Genomic DNA, 27,018 nt, shown 5'->3' on the forward strand with positions numbered 1-27,018 from the left:
CACCCTCACGTTTATTTAAAAAAGACAAAGCTGTTCATTACTTCTGTGGGGCAATGTTTTTTGGTGAGTAATACTGAATCTACTTTTACCAGGATGCTGCCTTGATTAGAGAGCATGTTTTAAGAGGATAGGTTGAGCGAGCTCGGGCTTTCCTCTTTGAAACAAAGGAGGATGAGAGGTGACGTGATAGAGGTGTAGCTGTTGATAAGAGGCATAGATAGAATGGACATGCAGCACCTTTTTCCTATGGCTGAAATAGCTAATACAAGAGGTTATAATTTTAAGCTGTTTGAAGGAAAATATAGAGGGGGATGTCAAAGGTTATTTATTTTACATGGAGTGTAGTGTGTACAGGGAACTCACTACCAGGCGTGGTGAAGACGCAGATACATCAGGGAATCTATGAAACTCCCAGGTAGGCACATGGACGAAAGAAAAGTGAATAGCTATGTAGGAGGGGAAGAGTTCGATTAATTGTAGAGTAGGTTAAAGGGTCAGCACAACATCATGGGCCAAAGGGCCTGTACCGTATTATGTTCTATGATAAATGTCCAGCCATCAATAAATCCATCTTACCGTGTGTGTCTCCAACATAACAGTACACATCGTATGTCTCGCTGGGATCTCGTAGACCATATGTTCTCACACCTGGTTGTCCTTTCTTATCTGCATAACACCCAGGTCTAGGTTTGGTAATTGGATACCTAGGAAATTATAAACAGACAGAGATTGTCTTAAATCCATTGTGTGCATTGGATATGACATAAATGATGAATTATCTTTATTGAAAGATCACAAAGAATGCCAAGGTATTTCAATGTAACCTTGTGTTTTCTGAAAGTGAATGGCTCTGCTTTACATTATTGCCCTACTCAAGTCAGCCTGAAAAAGAGGGCAAAGATTTGCTGATTAACATTATATGGATGAACTTATACAATTGTGCAACACTTTTGATAGTGTTTCAAACACATTAACTGTTTTTGCTAATTTTTAAAACAATAATTTGTAATCAATATTCCCTCTAATTTTTTTTTCAAACGGCTGCACAGACCAACCATTGTTCTGAGTAGGAAATTAATTTTAAACAGCTTGCAAACTGTGCGGCATATTAAAAGTTTTCATTTGTTCAAACAAGTTAATTTATTAAATTATGACTTTTTTTTGAAAGATCAGTTACCATAAGTCAAAATATAGAGTTTTTCACATCAGACAAACACAAACCACAACTCACCAACAGAAGTAAACGATGTCAGGAGGTCAAAACAACTGAGATGCACAGTGCAAATTTAGATAGATAGATAGATACTTTATTCATCCCCATGGGGAAATTCAACTTTTTTTCCAATGTCCCATACACTTGTTGTAGCAAAACTAATTACATACAATACTTAACTCAGTAAAAAATATGATATGCATCTAAATCACCATCTCAAAAAGCATTAATAATAGCTTTTAAAAAGTTCTTAAGTCCTGGCGGTTGAATTGTAAAGCCTAATGGCATTGGGGAGTATTGACCTCTTCATCCTAGGCAGTGCCTATGTTCAGTGAGACAGCGGTTTTTATTAACAATGAGCTACCGACTTCTATTCTGCGTTTATTTTTTAAATTGATAACAGTGTTGTAACTTGAAACACTGACAATGTATATACGTTGAAGCTCTAAAACATTTCAAAGTGAAGGTTGCGGGACATTTAATATTTAGAAAATTTATGGATTATATTCATGAATATAATTAATTACAGGATATTTTACTATTATATTAACATGGATTCCAAAATTATATTAACATTATAAAAGAAAATCTCAGCTGCGCAGCAACAAAGGCTATGTGCATTGGAGCATTTCAGTTATTTTGTGGCTGCACACCCTTGGAGCTTAGAGGGAATGGTGCTAGTAATGGTGGGGTGCAGACCAATAGTGAGGCTGCTTTAGTTTCTTCAGTATTGCTGTGTAACATCAGCAGCCTGCTGCATTACTCCCCTGCTCAATACTCCCCAATGCCATTAGGCTTTACAATTCTACCGCCAGGACTTAAGAACTTTTTAAAAGCTATTATTAATGCTTTTTGAGATAGTGATTTAGATGCATATCATATTTTTTTTACTGAGTTAAGTATTGTATGTAATTAGTTTTGCTACAACAAGTGTATGGGACATTGGAAAAAAGTTGAATTTCCCCATGGGGATGAATAAAGTATCTATCTATCTATCTATTCTCCTCAAAATATTCAGTTCTATTGACCTCTGGTTGTTGCGCTGTGACATCTAGATTGAACTGTGTTGATTAAATACTATATACAGAGGATTCTGGTTAGCTGGACCATCAGTTAATTGGAACACCCGCTCATTTGGGAGAACTCTTAAAGAACAAAATCTAATCAAGAAAATAGCCAGGGTTCCCTTCCCTCACAAGACACAATTCCACTTAATTGGAGCAGAAGTCTGTTGCCAAACAGTTTCTAACCTGCATCAGTCACATGCACTTGCATGACTGTTCAATACAACACCGCGATTTGAGCGAACACTTTTTAAATAACCTCAGCTGCGTGTTCAAAAAGCAGTTTTTCTCACTGGTGGTTTGCGAGAAAGAGCTGTTCAGCTTACTGTGGTTTTAAGCATTCAGGCTTGGAGATGCCAGAAGTGGCTGGGGAGTGAAAATGAAGCAACTTCACCTCCTCAACTACAGAGAATTTGAAGGTATTGACAATCATCTTAAACGTTGCAATGAAAAGGAAGATTTGGAGGTTGCTATCATCAACAGCATTGTATGAAGACTCATCAGGTCCTGATGAAGGGTCTCAACCCAAAACATTGAGTGATTATTCCTCTCCATAGATACTATCTGATTTGATCAGTTTTAGGCATTTTGTATGTATTGACATAATTTGGTGGGCATTTAGATTTTCTGGTGAAAAATTGGCAATAATATGGTCAATCTGACATCAAAATATCAATGCCATCATAAAGTCTATACCATTAATAAAGCCATTGGAATTGAAGGAGAACCACAATTGAGAAATGCACACATACAAGGAACACTACACATGTTCTCAGGACACATTTTTGTGGAAGTAAATGACTTCCCATCAGGACTCATCCCAAACCACATATTGTGGCTTAAATCATTCAGATGAAAGTCACATTGATAGAAGTATTGGCAGGGATATCAAGGCATCAACAAGCATTGGTTTTCATCGATTCCCACACTGAAAAAAGGCCAACTGTGTCAATAAATTTAGAAACACACTACTATGTCAACGACCAAAGAGTAAATGAGGTTGGTTTATACTTTAAGATAGCAATAACAAAAGAGCTGACTCCAGTCCCAAGCAGACGGTTAGGAACACTTAATTGGGCACAGCAGAGGTGTAGCAGTTAGTGCGATATTACAGCTCAGAGTGTCCAACTTCAGAGTTCAAACCCAGCGTCTTCTGTAAGAAATCTCTATATGTGCTACCTATGGAAAGTGTGGGCTTCCTCCGGGTCCTCTGGTTTCCTCTCATAGTCCAAAGATGTAATGGGTAGGTTAATTAATCATTGTAAATTGTACTGTGATTAGTTTTGAGTTAAAGCAAAGTTGCCGGGGGTTGCTGGGCAGTGCAGCTCGAAGGACCTAAGGGGCCTATGTTTCTAAATAAAATTAATTTGGGTTACAGAAGCACAGTGTCCATGGGGGTTGACCAAAAAGGTTTTATCTCAAAAGTAGCTTTGTCATCTCTAAAAAGGAAATGTTAAATGCCTGAATGACGATTTAAAAATTTTACAAAATTGATCTTGTGTTCACAGCTTACCTGACGCTTTGATCAGAAAGCCAGCCGGCATCGCATTGATCAAACCCATCTTCGTAAGCTGACTGAATCTGTTCGGGAGTCGCGATGGTGGCACTGTTGGCCTGACATGCTTTCTTGGCCATTTCAAAGTTCAGAGCATACCTGCTCAGGGCTGCACGGTAGTGGAAGACAACACCTGTGTGTGAAAGGACATTAGTGAATAAACACACCAAAGGAAGGGCACACTTGTTTATTTTATTCCCTTTGGAAGGTGAAGATTCATGCTAGGGTATAGAACATAGACCTAAGACATAGAGCCAGAATTAGGCCATTGAACCCATCATGCCTGTTCTGCCACTCAGTCAGAGCTGATTACAACCCAATATCAATTAGCCAATCCGATTCACTCAAGAGGCATTGGTTTCTTGGAAAATTCAGTGGAGACCCATTGTTCTGCATGTGGACAATCATTACATTTGAATACCTCTGGCAATGAGCAAAAGCTGCTCAAGAATATCAGAAAGCCATATTTGTATTTTAGAGGTCCAAATGGTCAATGCCAGAATGGAGGATGCTGTGCTCGTTTCCTGCAAATTAGAAGCAGCTTGCTTTCATCATTAGAAAAGCAAGCTGTCAGCACATCATGGAAATCATGGACTTTGTCTTTTTGCTGCCTCATTAGAGCAGCCAGCATAATCAAAGAACCCACCCATCCCAGACATTCTCTCTTCTTCCCCTTCCCATTGGGCACAAGATACCAAAGTCTGGACACATAAACCACCAGACAAAGGCAGCATTGATCCTGTTTATAAGACAATTGAACAGTCCCCTAGTGTGATAAGATAGACTCTTGACCTCACAATCTACCTTGTTATAAACTTACATCTTATTGTCTATTTGAACAGCACTCACTGTAACACTTCACTCTGCACTTTGGAGAAACAAGAGATTCTGCAGATACTCAAAATTTTGAGCAACGCACAAAATGTTGGTGGAGCACAACAGGTCAGGCAGCATCTATGGTGGGAAATGAACAGTCAATTTTTCAGGCCAGAACAAATCCAATCTGATGAAAGGTCTTGGTGCAAAACATCAATTGTTCATTTCCCTCCATAGATGCTGTTTGACCTGCTGAGTTCCTCCAGCATTTTGTGTGTGTTTCTTATTCCACATTGTTACTTGTTTTTACCTTGTGCTACCTCAATGCATTGTTGTAATGAATGTGTCTGTAGGAAATGTATGCAAGACAAGTTTTTCGCTGTACCTCAGTCATCATCATCATGTGCCATGTCGTATGACGTGGACAATCATAGTGTTTGACCATGATTGTTTTTGGCAATTTTTTTTAATTAATTTTTTTTAATTTTTTTTTATTTTTTATTTTTTATTTTTTTATTTTTTTTTTAAACAGAAGTAGTTTGCCATTGCCTTCTTCTAGGCAGTGTCTTTACAAGACAGATGACCCCAGCAATTATCAATACGCTTCAGGAACTCTCTGCCCGCACATAACCAGGACTTGTGATATCTGCTCATACGACCATCCCCCACCCGCTCCCATGGCTTCGCATGACCCTGAATGGGGGGCTAAGCAGGTGCTACACCTTGTCCAAGGGCCCTGCCACCCATGTACCTCAGTACATGTGACAATAATACCAACACAGCTGGCAGCTACATATCTGACTTTCTGTCTTCTGCCCCCTTCCTTTCCGATCTTGAGAACTGTTCAGACTGAAGCATTGATTGTTTACTCTTCCCCACCCCCCCCCCCCAGTAGATGCAACCTGACTTGCAGAGTTCCTCCAGTATTTTGTTCGTGTTATTCAATATTTCCAGCATCTGTGGTATCTCCAGAGGGTTGCCATAGTGTGTTTGGACGAAGGATTACAATAAAGTGTAGCAGGTTACAAAGACACAAACAATTGCCTGTTGCAGGACCAGAGTCAAGGAGACTGTGCCCATTGGGTGTGGTGAGATGGTTGATTTCAGAATTATAATTATCCTCAACACTGCTAGACCACAGAGAGTTGTGCACATAGCTTAGCACATCATGGAAAACAGCCTTCTTTCTATGGACTCTGTCTAAACTGCTCACTGCCTCAGTAAAGCAGCCACTAAAATCCAAGTCCCCACTCTGCAAGACATTCCCTCACCCATCAGGCAAAAAATATAAAAGCTTGAAACTACATTCCACCAGACTCAGCAGGGTGGCAGGCTGAAGATACATCTCTACCAAAGGAGGTGTAAGGCACTCCTTCCCTCCGCTAGCCTTTAGGTCACCCTTGGGCAAGGTGTAGCACCTGCTTAGACCCCACGATCAGGGTCACATGAAGCCATGGGAACGGGTGGTAAATAGTAATACGAGCAGCTGGAATATCACCTGGAATGAATAGTCAATGTTTTGGGCCAAGATCCTTCATCAGGTCAGGTCTCAGCCTGAAACATGACTGTTTATTCCCCTCCATAGATGCTGCCTGACCTCTCGAGTTCCTCCAGTGTTTTGTGTGCATAGTTTATTCTGCTCGGTTATTGTTTTATCATTTACTATCTCAATAAACTGTGATTTCAAGGCATGTTTTTCTCTGCACTACAGTCCATGTGACAACAGTAAACCAACTTAACAATTTATCTTGAGCCATCTAAAAGTACCAATAGAGCTGACAGCCAGTTCCAACGAAGGGCCTCGACCCAAAACATCAACTGTTTATTCCCTTCCACATCTACTGCCTGACCTGCTGAGTACCTATAGCATGTTGTGTGTGTAGCCATAAGCTGTCTGCTGAGGGGTCGGGGCAGCTCCCTGTTGTGTATGGTAAGATGGTTGGTTTTAGCTTTGTTCTGGAGTTTGGGAATTATAATTAGTCTCAAAACTGCTGGACCCCAGAGAGGAAACTCCAGAGTGTCTATCCAAGTCTCCAGCTGGAAAAGCTGGAAAAAGCTGGCATGGGAACAAAAATGATTCTTACCACATTGTTGATGTCTGTTCAAGGGCCCTGCTGGCCTTCACTGCCCTATGTTTTAAAAAAAAGGAGTTTGGATGGGCGGGTGTAATGGGTGGTAACACGGTGAAAGGGCAAGCACAGGGGTGGTAGAATTTGAGCACGAGATGCACAGATCATTTGACATTTACCATATGGAAACAAGCTAATGTGAATGAGTGGAAACACAGTAATAGCTGTGAAGTAATGTTGTGTTACCAGGCATTAAATCACACTCAAACAGTGGATTTCGTAATGCACTGTGATTATTCAGGATAACTGTGTAAAGTAAGGGCTGCTACAAAGGTTTTCTTTAGAACCAAGGGTTGTTTTAAACATATTTGAACAGTCTTAAATATTGCATACCTCCTACTGTCACTATGTACATCTCAAAATCAACTGTTTGAATGTGATTTAATCCCTAGTAACACAACATTTCTTTTGAGAAAAAATGTTCTGTTGGCAGATCTTGGCAGCAATTGCCTCAAGTCGATGAAGACAGCTTATAATTCTTCTATCAGGTTCCTTTTTCTTCAGCCCCCTATCTTTTCCACCTATCACCTCCCTGTTTCTCTTTTTATTCCCCCTCCAACCTCCCAGCTTCTCAAAGAGTGAGGCAGAAGGTGAGTCTGAAGGAAAATTGATCTGTGTGTGATAAGAATGGCTTCACCTACCCATCACCTCCCTCTGGTTCCCACCTCCTTCCTTTTCTTCCATGGTCCACTATCTACTATCAGATTCCTTCTTCATTCCTTTCACCTATCCCCTCTCAGCTTCTCACTTCATCCTCCCTCCCCAACCATTCATCTTCCCCCTCACCTGGTATCACCTATCACCTGCCAACCTGTACTCTTTCCACTCCCCCCACCTACTTATTCTGGCATCTCTCCTTTCCTTTCCAGTTCTGATGAAGGATCTCAGCCAGAAACGTTGACTGTTTATTCCTCTCCATAGATGCTGTCTGACCTGCTGAGTTCCTCCAGCATTTTGTGTGTAGAAGAAGAAAGCCCTTATCTCCGAGTGGAGTCACTGGGACGCCGTCGTGACAGCGGTTTTTTTTAAGCAGGTTTTCTTGTTTTTACGAGGCCGAGTTGCTAGCTCGACGCTCAACCCAGCACAGATGGAAAGCGGGCAAGGGAGCCGGCTGGATTCGAACTCGGGAGCCTTCGCTCCTAAGCCCAGCACTGATGCCACTATTGTGTGTGTTACTCTGGAATTCCAGTATTTGCAGAATCCCTTGTGTAAATGTTTAACATTCTGTTTCTTTTCCTGCTCAGAATAGAGGTTCATTAATTCCACTTACTAATTACTGAATACCAAGAAGGACTCTTTGCCACACGATTTACCTCGTTATGATCTTGCATTTTACCATTTATCTGCACTGCACTGTTTTGGTAGCATTTGTACTTATTCTGCATTGTTACAGTTTTACCTTATTCAAACTCAAAGCACTGTGTAATGACTTGATCTGTATGAACAGAATGCAAGAAACTGTATCTTGCTACATGTGACAATAATGAATTAACTCCAATTATAAACCAATTCCAAAACTGAAGCTGATGACTGAAATATCCATAACCTGCACCAATATAGCTTTGCAGATTCAGCATGGATTTAAACATGTCGAGCACATCCGCACAATCTGCCTCAAGCAGGACTTCCCAATGGCCAAACATGTTAATTCCAATTCCCATTCGATGTGTTGGTGCCAAGATGACACTGCCCTCAGGGTGGAGGAGAAACGCTTTATATTCCGTTTGGGTTGCCTCCAACCCGATGGCATGAATATCGATTTCTCCTTCCAGGAAACAAATTCCAACCCCAACCCACCTCTTGCTCTATTCCCCCTCTCTAACCTTTTACCTCTTCTCAACCACCTATTACTTCTGAGTCCCCTCCTCCTTCCCTTTCTTGTACGGTCCTCTCCCCTCTCCTTCTCCAGTCCTTGACCTTTCCCACCTACCTCGCTTCACCTACCACCTTTCAGCTGGCCTCCTTTTCTCCCCCCACCTTTTTATTCTGCATCTTCCCCCTTCCTTCGCAGTCGTGAAGAAGGATCATGGCCCAAAACGTCAACTATCCATTGATGTTGTCTAACATGCTGAGTTCCTCCAGCATTTTGTGTGTGTTGCTCTGGATTTCCAGCATCTGCAGACTTTTCATATTTATGGCTTTAAAGAGCTGGGTTTCACTCTAGATTTAAGACAATTCTCTGATGAATTGGGGTCTTGTGACAAAACATAGAACATAGAATAGTACAGCACAGTACAGGCCCTTCAGCCCACAATGTTGTGCCAACCCTTAAGCCCTGCCTCCCATATATCCCCCCACCTTAAATTCCTCCATATACCTGTCTAGTAGTCTCTTAAACTTCACTAGTGTATCTGTCTCCACCACTGACTCAGGCAGTGCATTCCACACACCAACCACTCTCTGAGTGAAAAACCTTCCTCTAATATCCCCCTTGAACTTCCCACCACTTACCTTAAAGCCATGTCCTCTTATATTGAGCAGTGGTGCCCTGGGGAAGAGGCACTGGCTGTCTACTCTGTCTATTCCTCTTAATATCTTGTACACCTCTATCATGTCTCCTCTCATCCTCCTTCTCTCCAAAGAGTAAAGCCCTAGCTCCCTTAATCTCTGATCATAATGCATACTCTCTAAACCAGGCAGCATCCTGGTAAATCTCCTCTGTACCCTTTCCAATACTTCCACATCCTTCTTATAGTGAGGCGACCAGAACTGGACACAGTACTCCAAGTGTGGCCTAACTAGAGTTTTATAGAGCTGCATCATTACCTCGCGACTCTTAAACTCTATCCCTCGACTTATGAAAGCTAACACCCCATAAGCTTTCCTAACTACCCTACCTACCTGTGAGGCAACTTTCAAGGATCTGTGGACATGTACCCCCAGATCCCTCTGCTCCTCCACATTACCAAGTATCCTGCCATTTACTTTGTACTCTGCCTTGGAGTTTCTTCTCCGGGTTGAACTCCATCTGCCACTTCTCAGCCCACTCCTGCATCCTATCACTGCCTCTCTGCAATCTTTGACAATCCACTACACTATCCACAACACCACCAACCTTTGTGTCGTCTGTAAACTTGCCAACCCACCCTTCTACCCCGTCATCCAGGTCGTTAATAAAAACCACAAAAAGTAGAGGTCCGAGAACAGATCCTTGTGGGATGTCTGGGGTGGGGGGGGAGGGGGGAGCTTTGGTTATGCTGGCTGCTTTACTGAAGCAATGAAAAGTGTAGATGGAGTCTGATGAGGTGAAGCTGGTTTCTGTGACGTGCTTAGCTCTGTCCCCTCTCTCTGCAGTTTCTAACACCACAGTGCTGCACCAGAGTGTCACCTCCATTTACAGGTAGATGTGAGATAACACTGGGACAAATATTATTATCTTCTCCATCTAATTATGGCACAAAATTCTAAGTCTAAACTACAGCAGCATTTAGATCCACGTTGTATATTATTAAATGTGTATCATAATAGAGATAACAGAAGAACTTCAGTAAGAGTGATGCTGTTGGGCCACTCACTGGCCTTTAGTCTTGAAACACTACAGCACAGAAGCCCTTCAGTTCATCTCATCTATGCTATACTATTATTCTGCCTAGTCCTATTGACCTGCAATAGGACCACAGCCTTTCAAACCCCTCCCATCCAAAATTTCTCTTAAATTTTGAAATTGAGCCCACGTTGACCACTTCTGCTGACAGCTTGTTCTACACTCTCACCACCCTCAGAGTGAAGAAATTCCTCATGTTCCCCTTAAACATTTCACCTTTCACCCTTAACCCATGACCTCTTGTTCTAGTCTCACCCAATTTCAGCAGAATAAGCCTGCAATATTTACCCTATGTATACCCTCATAATTTTGTACTCCTCTCTCAAAGCTCCACTCATTCTGCTATGCTGTAGGAATAAAGTCCAAATCTATTCAACCTTTCCCTATAATTTAGGTCCTCAAGTCCTGGCAACATCCTTGTAAATTTTCTCCGCACTCCTTCAGTCTTATTGATATCTTTCCTGTAGGTTTCAATATTACTCAACCAGCAACTTACCGGTGACATCTAACGAGACAGTGTCCTGCTCATCCTCAATGCCGATCATCACCTCACAGCGGTAAAGCCCTCTGTCGCTAGCCCGTAGGCGACAGATGGTCAACGTGGCATCACTCAGAACCTCAGGGTACTTGGGCACGGCCACCCGTCCATCATAGTCAGCAGCAATTTTTATCACATCGTTATGCGCGACTAGAATTAAAGTTTCTTTCTTGATTTTACCATCTTTGCCCTCCTCTATTTTCGTCCACTTGATGCGTGGAGATTCCTGGAAGGAATGGTTAGAGGGCGAGAATGTGGCCAGCATTGAATAATGGCAAGGAAGGGACACGAAACTGGCCAGGTTGCCTTTCACGTGGGAGCTCCTTTTAATCTTCATCTTCATCATCTTCTCGCTGTCATGTGCTGAGGACAAAGAAAGAGGCACGATCAAAACTTTTGTAACAAGTTGAATTTCTAAGACCATAAACACTAGGAGATTCTGCAGATGCTGGAAATCTGGAGCAAAGCACACAAAATGCTCAAGGAACTCAGCAAGAAAGGTAGTGTCTAGAGAGGGGAACAAACAGTTAACTCTACAGGCCAAGACCCTTCACCAAGACTGGAAAGGACAAGGACATAAGCAAAAATAAGATGGTGGGAAAGGGAGGAAATAGTACAAACTGGCAGGTGACAGGTGAGGCCAGCTGAGCGACGAAGTGGGTGGGGGAGGGGGGGTAAAGTGAGAAGCTGGGTGGAAAAGGTAAAGGGCTGAAGAAGAAGGAATCTGATAGAGAGGAGAGTGAACCATGGGAGAAAGGGAAGGAGGAAGTGACGGCCAGGTGAGGAGAAAGGGTGAAAGGGGAACCAGAATGGTGAATTGAAAAAGAGAGAAGAGTAAATACTAGAAGTTTATGTCATCTTGCTGAAGGCTACCCAGCCAAGCCACCTGCCAGCACAGAAACTAGGCTCATGCAAACAGCAAACAAAAAAAACAACTGAGATGCAATTTTGCTCTAATGTGCCTTGTGATGTTAAAATCTGAGTAATGGTATAAGTTCTAAAGTTAACATTTCATTATTTATTTTCTAATTCCTCTAAAGCTTGCTCCTCCTTACTCCTGTTATCCCCTCCGGACCTACAACCTTTTGATCAAACAGCATTTCACCAACGTAGGAGGTGAATTAGGCCATTCAGCCCATTGAGTCCATCATGGCTGACTTATCTCTCACAACATCATGCCTTCTCCCTTTAACCTTTGTAAATATTACCAATGACTTGAATTCCATAGATTCACTACCCTCTGGCTAAAGAAACTCCCACCTCATCTCTGATCTGAATGAACGTTCTTCTATTTTGAGGCTGTACCTCCTGGTCCTATACTCCTCCACATCCCCCCCCCCCCCCCACAAAATAGAGAACATCATCTCCATGTCCACTTTATCGAGGCCTTTCAATATTCAACAGGTTTCAATGAGATTTCCCCCTCATTGTTCTAAACTGTAATGATTACAGGCCCAGAGTCATAAAACACTCCTCACACCTCCTTCCTCATCCTCTTCATTCCTCCTTTGGCACCTCATCAGTACCAAAGCCCATTTGTAGAAACATTCCCAATTATAATAATTTTTAGTCCTCTGCCAATGATGGGACTAATAATTGGAGAAACTGGAGAACTTGGCCAGTTCTTTTCAATCATTTCTATGGCTGCACTCATCTCAGTCAACCTCCCCACCCCTAGACTCTTCTCCAATCCGAGAAATCTTCCCAGTACAAACAGGCAAAGTTTTACAATTTTACCCAGTATGTACGCAACTGGCAAAGTAAATTCACCTTGCCCTGGTTGTCTGAAAATACACAACAAATTCTACTACTAATCACAAATTAAATATCTCCACTCCAGCCCCAAGCCTTAAACTATTATAATTGCTATGCGTATAATGTGACCAAATAACCTGCTGGTAGATATTATGGAAATGTCATCATGATTTTATTTAAAGCCACCCAAGGAAGGTCTAATGAGGCCCGGATTTATAGACTTAATCAGCTCCATACTTTTCTCAACTTGCATGGGTTATAGGTCCACAGAGATTTGTTCATTTCTGTTTTAATACAGACCACATTCTGTTGTTCAATTGTTCTAGGTATTATGGACACATTTCTGAAGGGTATTTTTGATTTCATTCACTGTATTTTCCATGAGTAATATTGGGTAGGACTGATAAACTTAGAACAGTACAGCACAGGAACAGGACCCTTGACCCACAAACTAAATTTTTAAAAAAACCCAAAACTAATCCCTGCTACCTACACAATGTCCATATCCCTCTATCTTCTTCATGTTCATGTGCCTATCTAAACATCTCTTAAAAGTCTCTAATGTATTTGCTTCTATCACCACCTCAGACAGTGCAATACAGGCATCCACCTCTGAGTAAAAAAAAAACTTACTCCTCACATCACTTTGAAACCCTAAACATCAATGCATCCCCTCTGGTATCAGATATTTCTACCCTGGAAACAGATACTCCCTGCCTATGCTATGCCTCTCATAATCTTGTAACCCTCTCATTCCTTGTTTGATTCTCACCCTCTGCATGCCACCTTGGCTGAACAGAGTAGTATCGTAATAGGCTAAGACAACTGTGCTGCTCCAAAGAGCACTATACGAGGTCATTCTTACCCTTGGCCATTAGGCTCTATAATGAGTCAACCTATAGCTGGGGAAGTGATGACCCCCTCCTGTTCGACTGTTTGAGGTAACTTATTTTTTATTCTTTCTTACTTCTCTTCTAATATTTGTGTATCTGTGCATTTGTAATGCTACTGTGACACTGTAATTTCCTTTGGGAGCAATAAATTGTCTATCTATCTAAACTTCTATCTCCTCAGCCACTGCCGCTCCAGAGAAAACAATCCAGGTTTGTCCAACTTCTTATGATAGCACATTCCCTCTAAACCAGGCAGCATCCTGGGAAACTCTTCAGCATCCTCTCCAGAGCCTCACCATCCTTCCTGAAGTATAATAAACAACATGATGGTTGTTTCAGATTCCAGCATCTGCCATCTCTGTGTCACCGGGATTCTAACCACTGATGGTCTGGTGGCAAAGTTATCGTTAAAGGGGCAAATAATAAGCCTGTAGCAATAATGAGGTGAGAAACTGCTGCGACAAAAAGCACAGAAACTAAAGAATGCTGGAGTATCACACATCTTATTCATCCATAAAGATGACAATGACCAGTTTGTGTCAGTGTGCAATTCTGCTCCATGTAGTCTTCAACATCAAAAATCAGCCTGAAGAAATTCAACATCACATCTAAAAACTGGGAAGACACTGATGCAAGTTTCAAAATTATTTAATGTCATTTTCAGTACACAAGTGTAAAGGAGAACAAAATAATTGTTCCTCCAGATCTGATCCTGCACAAAAAAAAAGATAGAGAACACCATAATAATAAAAAACAATGAATCTAAAAACATAAGATAGCTTATATACATAGTTTTCAAGTATTTTTTTGGGTTAACATATATAGCAAATAACTTCAGCCAACAATCTTCAGATCTGAATATGGACTGTAGTTCTGAACAATGGTTTCCTAAGAACCGTGAACCACAGCTAATTGGAAGACCAGATAATGCTGATTTAAATTCATTATTTGGGTGTCTGTAGCGTGGGTGCGAAGAGAGAAGTTTGAAGTTTGTGTGTAGTTCAAAGGAAGCATTGGGATGCATTGTAAATATGGAACTGTCCTGAATTGCCCTTTGATCTTCCTCTGAAAGGGTCTCAATATGATGCGTACTGTGTCTCATTTTGTCAAATAAAGATACAGCTTCATATCTACCGGTACTTCTCTCTGGTGACTTCCTTAACGGGACAACGCATAGACTCCACCTACCATCCAAAAGTGACGCGAGGCACTGGAGCACTCAACAGATGCACCTGAGGACATCTGTTCAAGAGGGAGCCATGCTTCATGAGAGCAAGCACTGCTGTGAAAGGAGAGACTGAACAACCAAAGGACCCGGCCACCAGCCACAGCCACCACTCACTCTTGCCTACACTGTGCCAGAATGCGTAGATCTTGGATTGGCCTCTAGTCACCAGAGGAACTAACAATTGACAACTCTTTAGGAAGGTACTGTAGTCAATTCAAATTGTCCCGAAGAATCTACAACCTAAAGTTCCAAATCACGTGCATTTACATTGAGGGGGTAAATTTAAAGATGTGCAGGGAAAGATTTTTTTTTTTGAAAAGGTACAGAAAATGGTAGATGCCTGAAAGAGGCTGCCAGGGAGGAATCATGGAAGGAGATAATACTCGTTTGTTCTGTGCCATGTTGTATGAGGTGGGCGATCATGGTCTTACCATGACCATGATTGTTCTCGGCAAATTTTTCTACAGAAGTGGTTTGCCATTGCCTTCTTCTGGGCAGTGTCTTTACAAGGCAGGTGACTTCAGCCATTATCAATACTCTGCAGAGATTGTCTGCCTGGCATCAGTGGTCGCATAACCAGGACTTGAGATATACACCAGTTGCTCATACAACCATGGCTTCTTGTGACTTTGATTGGGGGGGACCAAGCAGGTGCGGAGGGAAGGTGCACCTTACGGCCTCCTTTGGTAGAGATGTATCTCCACCCTGCCACCCAAAGGAGATAACACAGTGGCAATTAGTCTAATAGAAAGACACTTGAATATGCAGGAAAGAGAAGGACACAGATCATGAACAGGCAGAATAGATGTGGTTTCATTTGGCATCATATTCAGTACAGAAATTGTGGGCTAAAGGGCTTTTACTACGCTTACTGCTCTATGCTCTAATGTAGACTTACCTGAGTGTACCAATGATGCGAGCATCAACATGGAGCATATCCACGGGATATGTATTAAATGTAATATCATCTTGACCTAAAGAGAAAGAAAAAGAGATTGTCCATCAGAATACAACAGAATCTCCTGTAAAGCACAGCCAAAGCAACAGAAAAATGTTGATATGATTTTAAAGATCATGCAAATGAATGTATTACTTGTTTACTGGGAAGAAAGAGCTGTGGGGAGTGAGAACTCGTTAACTATGGCAAGCTTGATACTAATTTATCACCGAAGGCATGCAGCTGAACTATAATATGGAAGATAAATTAGCATCTTATAGAAATAAGAAACAGCTGAATGCACTTAAATTGCATTTTACTAGAATTAACAATAATCAGTTCTTTCTCTTGTGTGGGCCAACGCAGGAGGTATAGTCCTGCTGCCCACTAACCTCGTCAATTGGCTTGTACACTTAAGTTAATTGGCTAAAGGCAGTTCCTGTCTGTCAACGTAATGTCAGAATTGAGGCAAAAACATAAAGGGCACCAAAAGTAGATTATTTTAATTTGCAAATATTAAATCAGTCACTTAAAGAATCTTGAAGAACAATTGCTTTAAAATATGTTTCACTGTTCAGCCACATGTGCATATTCCAAACAAAATAAAAATTGGTTGGGTTGAGTTGTTCTCCAATCTCAGTGATTCACTTGCAAATGTTTTGTCACCATATGAGGAGCCATCATCAGTGAACTGTGGCGTGCTGTCCGATTGCTTGGCTTTTATATATTTATCATCAGCTGATTGGTCGTCATTACAAGATTTCCCTCCCTACATCACGATCAAGTTTCCGAAACAATGATACGTATATAAAAGCCAAGCATTCAGAGGACACGGCACAATTAACAGCACACTGATGATGTCTCCTCGTATGATGATGAAACGTTTGCAAGTAAAATTGCCAAGATCAGAGAACAACTCAACCCAACCATCAGCCTCCCAAGCTACACGTTTTCCAAATGTTTTTCTGAAATAAGAATTGTAAAGGTGACGGAACACTCCATTTTCAGGCTCACCAATCACAGTTCCCAACACATTGATCACATACAAAAACTCTAATATGAATATTCCTTGTATTCTATGCAAATACTTCCAGTTTTCATTTCCAGTCTCAAGCATGTAACTGGAGAATGCACCCAGAGTTTTACCAACTAAAATTCTCCTTATACCGAAAAGCATAGAAAACCTAAGAGTTCAAAGTCATAGAACACTACTAGCCTAATCGTGGGAAAATTTACAATGACCAATTATCCTACCACCCAATAGGTCTTTGGACCATGGGAGGAAACCGAGCACCCAGAGGAAACCCATGCGGGCGCAGGGCAAATGTACAATCCTTACAGGCAGCGGTGGGAATTGAACCCAGGTCACTGGCACTGTAAAGCATTGTGCTAACTACTACACTACTGTGACACCTTTCCCTATTAACTAGTTAGAAAATGTTATCTGTGACTCTATAAATCACAGGACATCTAAAGGATTGAGTGGATTATGGAAATAACTACAGCATACACTGTGATGTAATGTGAATGATATGAGTAATTTTTTTAATAGAAATCAAAAATGCGTCCCAGCGAATATCCTGTTGTCCTCTGCATCATATATCTACTGTACTGTGGAAAGCATTCTGTCTGGCTGCATCACCATCTGGTATGCACAAAATTGAAACAAGTTCAAGATTAAAATAAGTTGCAGAAACTTGTAAAATTAGTCAGCTCAGTTATGGGTACTAGCCTCTGTAGTATCCAAGATATCTCAGGAGCAGTGCCTTAGGAAGATGGTGTCCCATCATTAAGGATTCCCACCACCCAGGTCGTGCTCTCCTCACACTGTTACCATTGCAACGGATGTACAGAAGCCTGAAGGCACACACTCAGAGATTTGCCCTGTCATCAGATATCTAAATGGACATTGAACTCATGACCATTACCCTCTTTATTTTTTTATTTCTGTTTTTGCACTACTTACTGTACCTGATCTATTTACTAGACATATATATATGGTACTTAACGTAACTCAGTCTTTTTCTCTAAATTTAATTATCATGTATTTCATTGTACTATTGCAATAAAGTTAACAAATGTCACGACATATGCAAGTGATACTAAACCTGACTCTGATCTAAGATATCAACGGAGTCCACGTGTTGGAACATGAAATCTAACTTAGCAGGTCTTTTATTGAATAGTTGAACTGCATGGGAAGATTCAATTTCTGTTTCAGGTTTACATTTAGCTGAATTCACAAGAGCACTGTGCCCACAAATTAGGGAATTTGATTAGATGATGATAAAATCCCAGGAATTGTTTACACTCGCCAAACAATGGCTGGTAATGCCTCTTAATGCTAGCACAGTAGCGTGAAGGGTGACACAGTAGTGTAACTCTTTACAGTGCACAGATCAGGGTTCAATTTCTGCCATTGCCTGTAAGGAGCTTCTACGTTCTCCCCGTGACTGCATGGGTTTCCTCTGGGTGTTCCGGTTTCGCCCCACAGTCAAAGACAGACAGAAAAGAATTAGTAAGCTGTGGGTTTGCTATGTTGGTGCTGGAAGCATGGCAATGCTTGCGGGCTTCCCTCAGCACATCCTCTGTGTTGGTTGTTGATGCAAATGATGCCTTTCACTGTAGGTTTGGATGACTCAATAACGTACATCACGTGTGACAAATATATCTAATCTTGTCTGTTGAAGGCTCTCAATTAAAAACTGCCGATTCCTCTCCATTGATGCAGTCTGATCTGCAGAGTTCCTCCAGCATTCTGTGTCTGCTGCTCAACATTTCCAGCCTCTGCAGAATCTCTTGCACTTGTAGTGTTACCTAATGTTAAAACTTACAAATGTGTCACCTGATTAGATATGATGATGAGGCATCCAGGGAGATGGAAGGGTTGCTGACTGCTTCCCTTCCTAGAGGTGACATTCCAATTTCTTATTGTTTTGATTTTATCATCAATCAGAGCCATCTGCTACTTGGGTGCACTCTGTGTATCAGTGCACAAGGATAATGAGTTCCCCATTCCCCAGTCTATACAAAACTCAATTTAATCCAATACTCATTCTGCAAAAAATGCATCGGAATTCTCCATAAAGCAAGAAATAAAGTTACTGGTGACACTTGATGGTAGATTATACCTAGTTCTATAGTTTTCTATGGGTCTAGAGGCAGAGCCAGCAGATGTTCTTGAGCACGGGCCAAGATTACAGGTCACCTCACTACAGAAATGATGTGGATACTATAGAGTGTGCAGAGGAGATTTCCAAGGAAGTTGCCTGCATTGAAGAGCATGCTTTATGGGAATAAGTTGAGTGAACTTGGCCTTTTCTCCTTGGAGCGACAGAGGATGAGAGGTGGCTTGATGGAGGTGTATAAGATGAGAAGCATTGGATAGCCATTGACTTTTTCCCAGGGCTGAAATGGCTAACATGAAGGGGCATAGTTTTAAAGTGCTTGGAAGTAGGTACAAGGGGTTGTCAGAGGTAAGTTTTTCACACAAGAGAGTGGTGGGTGCGTGGAATGCACTGCCAGTGAAAGTGCTAGAGATGGATGCAATAGGGATTTTAAGAGACTCTTAGATAGGTACATAGTGCTTAGAATAATAGAGCTATATGGTAGAGAAATTCTAGGCAGCTTCTAGAGTAGGTTGCCTGGTTTGCACAATATTTTGGGCCGAAGGGCCTGTAATGTGCTGTAGATTTCTCTGTTCTACGTTTTGATATTTCTAAGATGGCTGAAGCTCCCTAATCTACAGGAGCCATCAGGAAGCAGCTAGGGCAGCACAACACCAGTGACCAAAGTCATCAGACAGGGTTCCCTTCCCACCGCTGTCCGTGAGTAGCTCATCCGCACTCCCCATGACTGCACGGGATTCCTCCAGATGCTCCGGCAGCCTCTGAAATTCCAAAGACTCAGGGGTTAGAGTTGGCGAGTTGGGAGGATACTACATTGGTGCCGAAAGTAGGGTGACACTTGCGGGCTGCCCCCAGCACAATTCTTGGACTGTGTTGGCTGTTGACGCAAGGAAAGCATTTCACTGGACATTTTGATGTGTATGTGACAGATAAAACTAATCTAAACCAAGTCAAATCTAAAAACAAACTCAAGCGGCGTAGACAACCTCAAAGTCTATTCAACGTTTTGATTTCATTGTTTGTATTGTTGAACCATATACAGAGATGGAGGTTGGAGGCCCATTGTCTGTGAGTCTTAACATCCAGGACCAGGGATGGGAGATTGTGGAGGCCCAGTGGCCACCTGTCCTGGGTTGCAGGCCAGTCTCTGTATGTGTGTGGGTGGACTGAGCGGGAGGGAGGGTCTTAAATACATGGGTTATAACCAAAGGGGAAAAAAAAAGAGTTGCTTAGCACTTTAGCGCAAGTGTATTCATTAGGTGTGTCAAAAATCAAGCTTACAAAAATTAACAAAAATAGTGATAAGAAACAGCTAATATTTACAAAAAGTTATCTACCAAAAAACACAATAACAGCTCCAAACTTGTCCAGTGTGATCTCTTGGCTGCACCGATCTCTCTCGCTCCCCCTCACTGAGGGCGATGAGTTCCTTTGATAGGCACCAGGACAGACCATCTTTAATTACGCATAAAGTTAACAAGACTACACATGAATTAGAATATGAGGCACCCCACAAGATAGTTACAATCAAATTACAAAATAAACAGAAGTATCTACCTTAAACACTGTATACAAACAACATATACGCATTGACACGTCCCCTTTACTAAAGAACTGGAATATTCTGTTGTGTATGGCAGGAAAGACACCATAAAACCTACCTGAGAGCATTAGCTCGGTTTAAGACCCATTCTAAGAATATACTGGGGAATTGTGTACATTCAACACCACAATAGCAGAATGACAATTGAGTGAGTGAGTGAGTGAGTGTAGGGAGTGCATTTACTGAGTGCTCCCCATCACACAGGGAAAGGGACTTCCTTTTCTCTTGTTGTTGCTTATGTTATTCTGCTAAGCTTAATATTGTGGGTATGCTATGTTGGCATGGCAACACTTACAGGTCGTCCCCCCACAAACTCTATGTTTCAACATGCACGTGCTACATGAATCTGAATCTGATGCTGCAAGTCATAGGAACACCTTCTTGATCCTCTTTCTCATCATGAAATATGGGTTCAACATCCTATCCTGACAACTTATGATCACCTTTATTTTATTCATTGATTGACAGAGATACAGAATGGCATAGGCCTTTCCAGCCCTTCGAGCTTCACCACCCAGCAGTCCTCTGCTTTAATCCTTGCCTAATCACAAGATATCTTGCAATGACCAATTAAACAACCCACTGATAGGTTCTTGGACCGTGGGAGGAAACCGCAGCACGCGGAGTAAACCCACACATTCACAGGGAGAACATACGAACTCCTTACAGGCAGTGGTACAAATTGAACCCGCATCTTACAACAGGCACTGTAATAGTATTATGCTAATAACTACGCTGCCCTGTTCCATTTCCTATCTCCTTTCCTTTGACCTACCTCCCACAGTACCAACTCCATACCCACTGACCCAGGCAGAAGCCACCAAATAGCACACGTCCTTAGGCCACAACTCCCCAAAGGCAACATGGCTCTGCAATTCTCCCCCCCCCCACCAACACCCCTAGGGCTCATTCCCCATAGAGGTTCGCGCTCTACTGAGTCACTGCCTACCCTCAACCTCCAAGTCACTTTACAACCATCAGGCTCCTGAACCAGCGAGGTTAACTTCACTTCCCACAACTCTGAACTGATTCCATGACATACAGACTCAGTTTCAAAACCTCTATAAACTCATGTTCTCAGTATTTCTTTCATTTGCACAATTTGTCTTCTTCTGCACATTGGTCATCTGTCATTCTTAGTCTGGAACATAGAACAGTACAGCACAGGAACCAGCTGAAAAGTAAATTTTTAAAAACCCAAAAACTAATCCCTCCTGTCTACACAATGTCCATATCCCTCCATCTTCCTCATATTCATGTGGCCATCTAAACATCTCTTAAAAGCCTCTAATGTAGTTGTCTTTACCACCATACCAGGCAGCACATTCCAGGCATCCACCACTCTGAGTAAAAATCTTACCCTCACACCCCCTTCAAAACTATCCCCTCTCACCTTCAATGCATGCCCTCTGGTATTAGACATTTCTACAATGGGAAAAGGATAGTGCTTCTCATAATCTTATAAATCTCTAACAGATCTCCCCTCAGCCTCCACCACTCCAAAGTCTATGTATAGTTTTTCATAAATTCTACTGTTTTTTCATTTTCCTGTAAATGCCTCAAGGTAATATATGGTAACTTAAGTGTACTTTGATAATAAATTTTACTTTGACTTTGACTCTTAGACCTAGAGTGAACCTGCAAATCATGACCTTCTCTTACTCAGAATCTTCTATATCTAGATCTATATCTAGGGGGTATGGAGAGAAAGCAGGTACTGGGTTCTGAGTTGGATGATCAGCCATGATCATACTGAATGGCGGTGCAGGCTCGAAGGGCCAAATGGCCTACTCCTGCACCTATTTTCTATGTTTCTATGTCAAACCTCAGTACTGAAGTTGTAGACTCTGCAGTGTTTGCTATGGGGCAGTGGCCAAAGTTGTCACAGGTACATTGTAGCATCATTGTACAGGATAGAAAACTATTTCTTAGCCAAACAATTTTAATTTTATAGAAATGTTTTCTCTTCTCTCGTAAATATACTAATAACATAACCTGTCAGCTATCAAAAATAATGAACACATTCATCTAAATCTAACAGTGAACTGATGGACTGGGCTAAGTAATAGATACAGACCAGTCCATCACAAGTATATCCCTCCTCATCATTGAACACATCCACACAAAATGCTGTCATAGGAAAACAGCATCCATTATCAAGGACCCCGCCACCCGGGACGTGCTCTCTTCTCACTGCTGCCATCAGGAAAAAGTTACAGGAGCTTCAGGACTCATACCACCAGGTTCAGGAATAGTTATTGCCCCTCAACCATCAGGCTCTTGAACCAAAGGGGTTAACTCCACTCAATTTCACTTGCCACATCATTGACATGTTCCCACGTCCTATCGACTCATTTTCAAGAGTTCTCCATCTCATGTTCTCGATATTTATTGCTTATTTATTGTTTGTTTTTGTATTTGAACAGTTTGCTGTCTTTTGCACACTGGCTGAATGCCCAAGTTGCTGTGGTCTTTCATTGATTCTATAATGGTTATTATTCTATTATGGATTTATTGAGTATGCCAGCAAGAAGATAAACAGAGTTGTACATGATGACATACATGTACTTTGATAACAGATTTTACTTTGAACTTTGAAAAGGATAACTGTGACATATGCTGTGGGTTTTCTATAAACCACACAGTCCCCTTTGCTCTTCATTCATGTGCCTCTCTGAGAGTCTCTTAAGTGTCCCTAAAGTATCTGCCTTTGCCACCATGCTCCACACACCCATCAATTTCTGTGCAAAAAAGCTCTCTCCAACATCCCCCGATACATTCCTCCATCACCAAACACTCTAAAAGTGAAAAAAATAGCTGTGATATAGACTGTGGGCTTTCTATAAACCTCAGAAACTACATCCCATAGGTCAGACACACCAAATTACTGGACTATTTCACTTCTATAGTAAACCAAGCTTCTGATGCTAACAATTTGAATTTGTTATTACCTCTGATGTGGCAAAAGTTCTCAATGTTCTTGAGAAACCTGGATTAAACATTAGCTTTATTTGTCAGATGTACATTGAAGCATTGAAAAATGCAGTCAAATGCATCGTTTGCATCAAAGACCAACAGTCCAAGGATGCTCTGGGGGTAGCCTGTAAGTGACACCATGCTTCCAGCGCCAAAGTGGCATGTCCGCAGCTTACTAAACCCAACTCCTACATCTTTAGAACATGGGTGGAAACCAGAGCAGCCAGTGAAAACCCACTCAGGGAGACCATACAAACTCCTTACAGGCAGCAGCGGGAATTGAACCTGCATCGCTGCCACTGTAGTGTTACACTAACCACTATGCTACTGTGCCAACCTCTAATTATTAGGCCCAGCTGAAGCAGAGATGTTGGGTCAGGCAGATCACAGCAAAGTATTCTGATCTCTCCATCACTGTGTACAAATACAGGGCCTCAAACATGGAAGTCCATGCAGCAAGCCATCACACTGGTAAGGCAGTGCTCTCTAGACGGGGGTGCCGTACTTCACAACAAAACCAGCCTCCTCTGACTAAATCAAAGCTGAGCAGGGAACTTATCCCTACAAACACAGCCCAATATTTATCACTCAAACATCACCAAAACAAATATTCTGCTCAGGATCACTTTGCGCTGTGTAGGAATCTCGTTACATTACCACATTCACTGCATTTAGAACATAGAACTGTACAGCACAGTACAGGCCTGACAAAGTTGTGCCAATCTTTGAACCTACTCCAAGATCAATCCAACCCTTCCCTCCCATATAGTCCTCCATTTTTCTGTTATTCATGAGCCTAAGAGTCTCTTAAATGCCTCTATCACTGCCTCTGGCAGGGCGTACCATGCACTTACTACAGGGCTTTTTTGGGGTTAGAACATATAGCAAATAACTTCAACAACTAACTTCAGCCACCAATCTGCAAAGCTGTAAACAGACCATAGATTAAATTGAAAATGCAGTTCTGAACAACGGGTTCCCAAGAGCCATGAACCACAGTTAATTGGAACACCAGACAATGTTGATTTATATTCATTTGGGTGTCTGGTGTGGGTGCAAAGAGGGTGATGTGAAATTTGTGTGCAGTTCAAAGGAAACATTGTGGATACATTGTAAATATGGAATTGTCCTGACCTGTTCTTTGATCTTTAGCATACAAAATGTCATGTAGACTTGGGTCGAGCAGGCTTCTTCCTCTGAAAGGGTCTCAATAAGATGCCTGCTGTGTCTCATTTTGTCAAATAAAGAGACTACTTAGTACATACCAACCACTTCTCTCTGGTGACTTTGTTCATGCAACATTTAGCACTCTCTATGTTCAAAAAAAATTACCTCTGACATCCCCCTATACATTCCTCTAATCACCTTAAAGTTCTCTCCTCCCGTATCAGCCATTTCCAAGAACAAAAGTCTCTGGCTATCTACTTGATTTATTCCTCTTATCATATTGTACACATCTATCAAGTCACCTCTCATCTTCCTTCATTCATAGGACATAGAAATCTACAGCTCATTACAGGCCCTTCAGCCCACAATGTTATGCCAGCCAGATATCCTACTCTAGAAACTGCCTAGTTACCCATTCCAAAGAGAAGATCCCTAGCTTGCTCATTCTGTCCTCATAAGACAGACTTTCAAATCCAGTCAGCAGCCTAGCAAATCTATCAAGTCACCTCTCATCTACCTTCACTCCAAGGTGAAAAGCCTATTCTCATAAAACATGCTCTCTAATCCAGACAGCATCCGGGTAATCCTCTTTCAAGTCAGCTCTCGCCCTCCTTTGTCTCACTTCAACTCGATCTTCACTGCTTTGTGGCATAAGGAGGTCAGGGATCTAACAAGGGCAAAGGGTGACAGGGAAAGGAGATTTGATAAGAGTTAATCGTTCCACTGGAATAAAGGCAAAGCAAAGTGCTGATTGGAATGAAAGAAACAAAATATTTCCAGCTCCTAGGATGGCGATTAAAAGAGTGGCAAAATTCCATGAATAATAAACAGTCCATCTTCCCAAAAGATGGCGACATGCTCAGATGCAGCAGCCTCTCCGGGTCTAACCAAAGGTGCAATTTTTTTTAAACATCTTTTTTATGATCTCCAGGCACTTCTGGATATTATGAACTTCAAGTAAAGCAGATCTACCCCGTCAACGGAGGAGCTGACTGTGCAATCAGGTTGCTGACTGCTACAGAAAGGCGTCTGAGTGAAGGCAGTGTGCAATCTAAAGGCTAATGATGGTCCTTTTTTATGATCTCAAGACCCCGCTAGACATTGGGAATGTAGAACACTGTAGAAGTTTGGTTTGGGGGCTTACTGGCGTGACCAGAAGTGGAGGGGTTATGTGGCCTTGGTTGTAGCATGGATTAGGCCACATGCCGCAGGGTTATCTGTCGCAGCTGCCCAGGAGAGGAGATGCCAGGGGCAGCATAGTGCAGCATCCATGCTGGGTTGGGGGCAAGCCCCTCACGTCAGTGCTGCTCTCCAGTGTTTGCTCAGTGGAAGGCAAGCTGGATTATGTTCGTCTGCAGATTGTGGCAGGCTTGCTGTTGTTGACAACACAACTGTACCATCAATCTACAGCACATGACATTCAGGGACTCGGGCTTAATTATATATTTTTTTGTGTGGCTGTATGTTTACTGCTATCTGATACATAATATGTGTACCTTGTGCTGTTAACAACTGTTGGTACTGTGTTTTGCATCTTGGTCCCAGAGGAACACTATTTCATTTGACTGTATTCATTGGTATTCATATATGGAAGGAGGACAGTTAAACTTGAACTTTAAGATATTGAAAATTCTGAACAAACCTTCTATAGGACATTAGCATTTCTATTGGGAACAAGCCATGGACTAGTACAGGTTTCAAAACAAATAGAATTAAACTTGGTTTATTATTGTAATATATAGTCAGGAACACTGAAAAAATTTGCCTTGCATGCCGTTCATTCAAATCAATTCATTACAACAGTGTATTGGGGTATGATGGATATTTGCTTCCCGGCCCAGGGGACTTCTTGTTTTTTGCCAAGCTTAGCTTTCTAAACACAGCAGCCGCTGCTTATAAAAGTCAAACAGTTGTAAGTTAAACTTCTAATTGATATTCTTTATTTAACTTTTGGTCATAAACAGGAACCAGTTTGTAATGCAATTGAAAAGCAGTAATCAACTTGAAGTTGAAAAAAAAAGTTTTGTAAACAAGCACTGTTTCTAGCACAGGATGCTGGCCATAGCACCTGTTTTATTGCTGAAGAGGTGCAGTACAGGTTCTCTCTCCCCCCCCCCCCCCCATCCGAAGGTAGAGTGTTCCTAAGAAACTGTTTGTAAAACAAAATGTCGTAAAGCGAAGAAGCAATTACCATTAATTTATATGGGAAAAATTTTTGAGCGTTCCCAGACCAAAAAAAATAACCTACCAAATCAAACCAACTAACACATAAAACCTAAAATGACATGAACATATAGAAAAGCAGGAATGATATGATAAATATACACCCTATATAAAGTAGAAATATTGTATGTATGGTGTAGTTTCACTTATCAAAAATCGGGAAGACAGCAAGCCAAAATCGATTTAGAGAAAAAAAAAAATCGGCACATACACGCATGTGCACTGACATGCCTACGCACGTGCGTACAC

General features: G+C 41.7%; 1 protein-coding gene across 3 annotated transcripts in view; it reads right to left on the reverse strand.

The window, feature by feature from the left end:
- The window catches only part of LOC140739090 (uncharacterized), a 209,094-nt gene that overhangs the window by 166,985 nt on the left and 15,091 nt on the right, over positions 1-27,018 (reverse strand). For all 3 annotated transcript variants that reach the window (XM_073067055.1, XM_073067038.1, XM_073067047.1), the window contains exons 3-6: positions 15,634-15,709; positions 10,818-11,222; positions 3,791-3,965; positions 577-704 (exon numbers count right to left, since the gene is read on the reverse strand). In XM_073067055.1, the coding sequence (XP_072923156.1) occupies positions 577-704; positions 3,791-3,965; positions 10,818-11,222; positions 15,634-15,703 (778 nt within the window). In that variant the 5' untranslated portion in view covers positions 15,704-15,709. The remainder of the gene's footprint in view (positions 1-576; positions 705-3,790; positions 3,966-10,817; positions 11,223-15,633; positions 15,710-27,018) is intronic.

The sequence above is a fragment of the Hemitrygon akajei genome, chromosome 2, assembly GCF_048418815.1.
Source record: "Hemitrygon akajei chromosome 2, sHemAka1.3, whole genome shotgun sequence".
Taxonomy (NCBI): Eukaryota; Metazoa; Chordata; class Chondrichthyes; order Myliobatiformes; family Dasyatidae; genus Hemitrygon; species Hemitrygon akajei.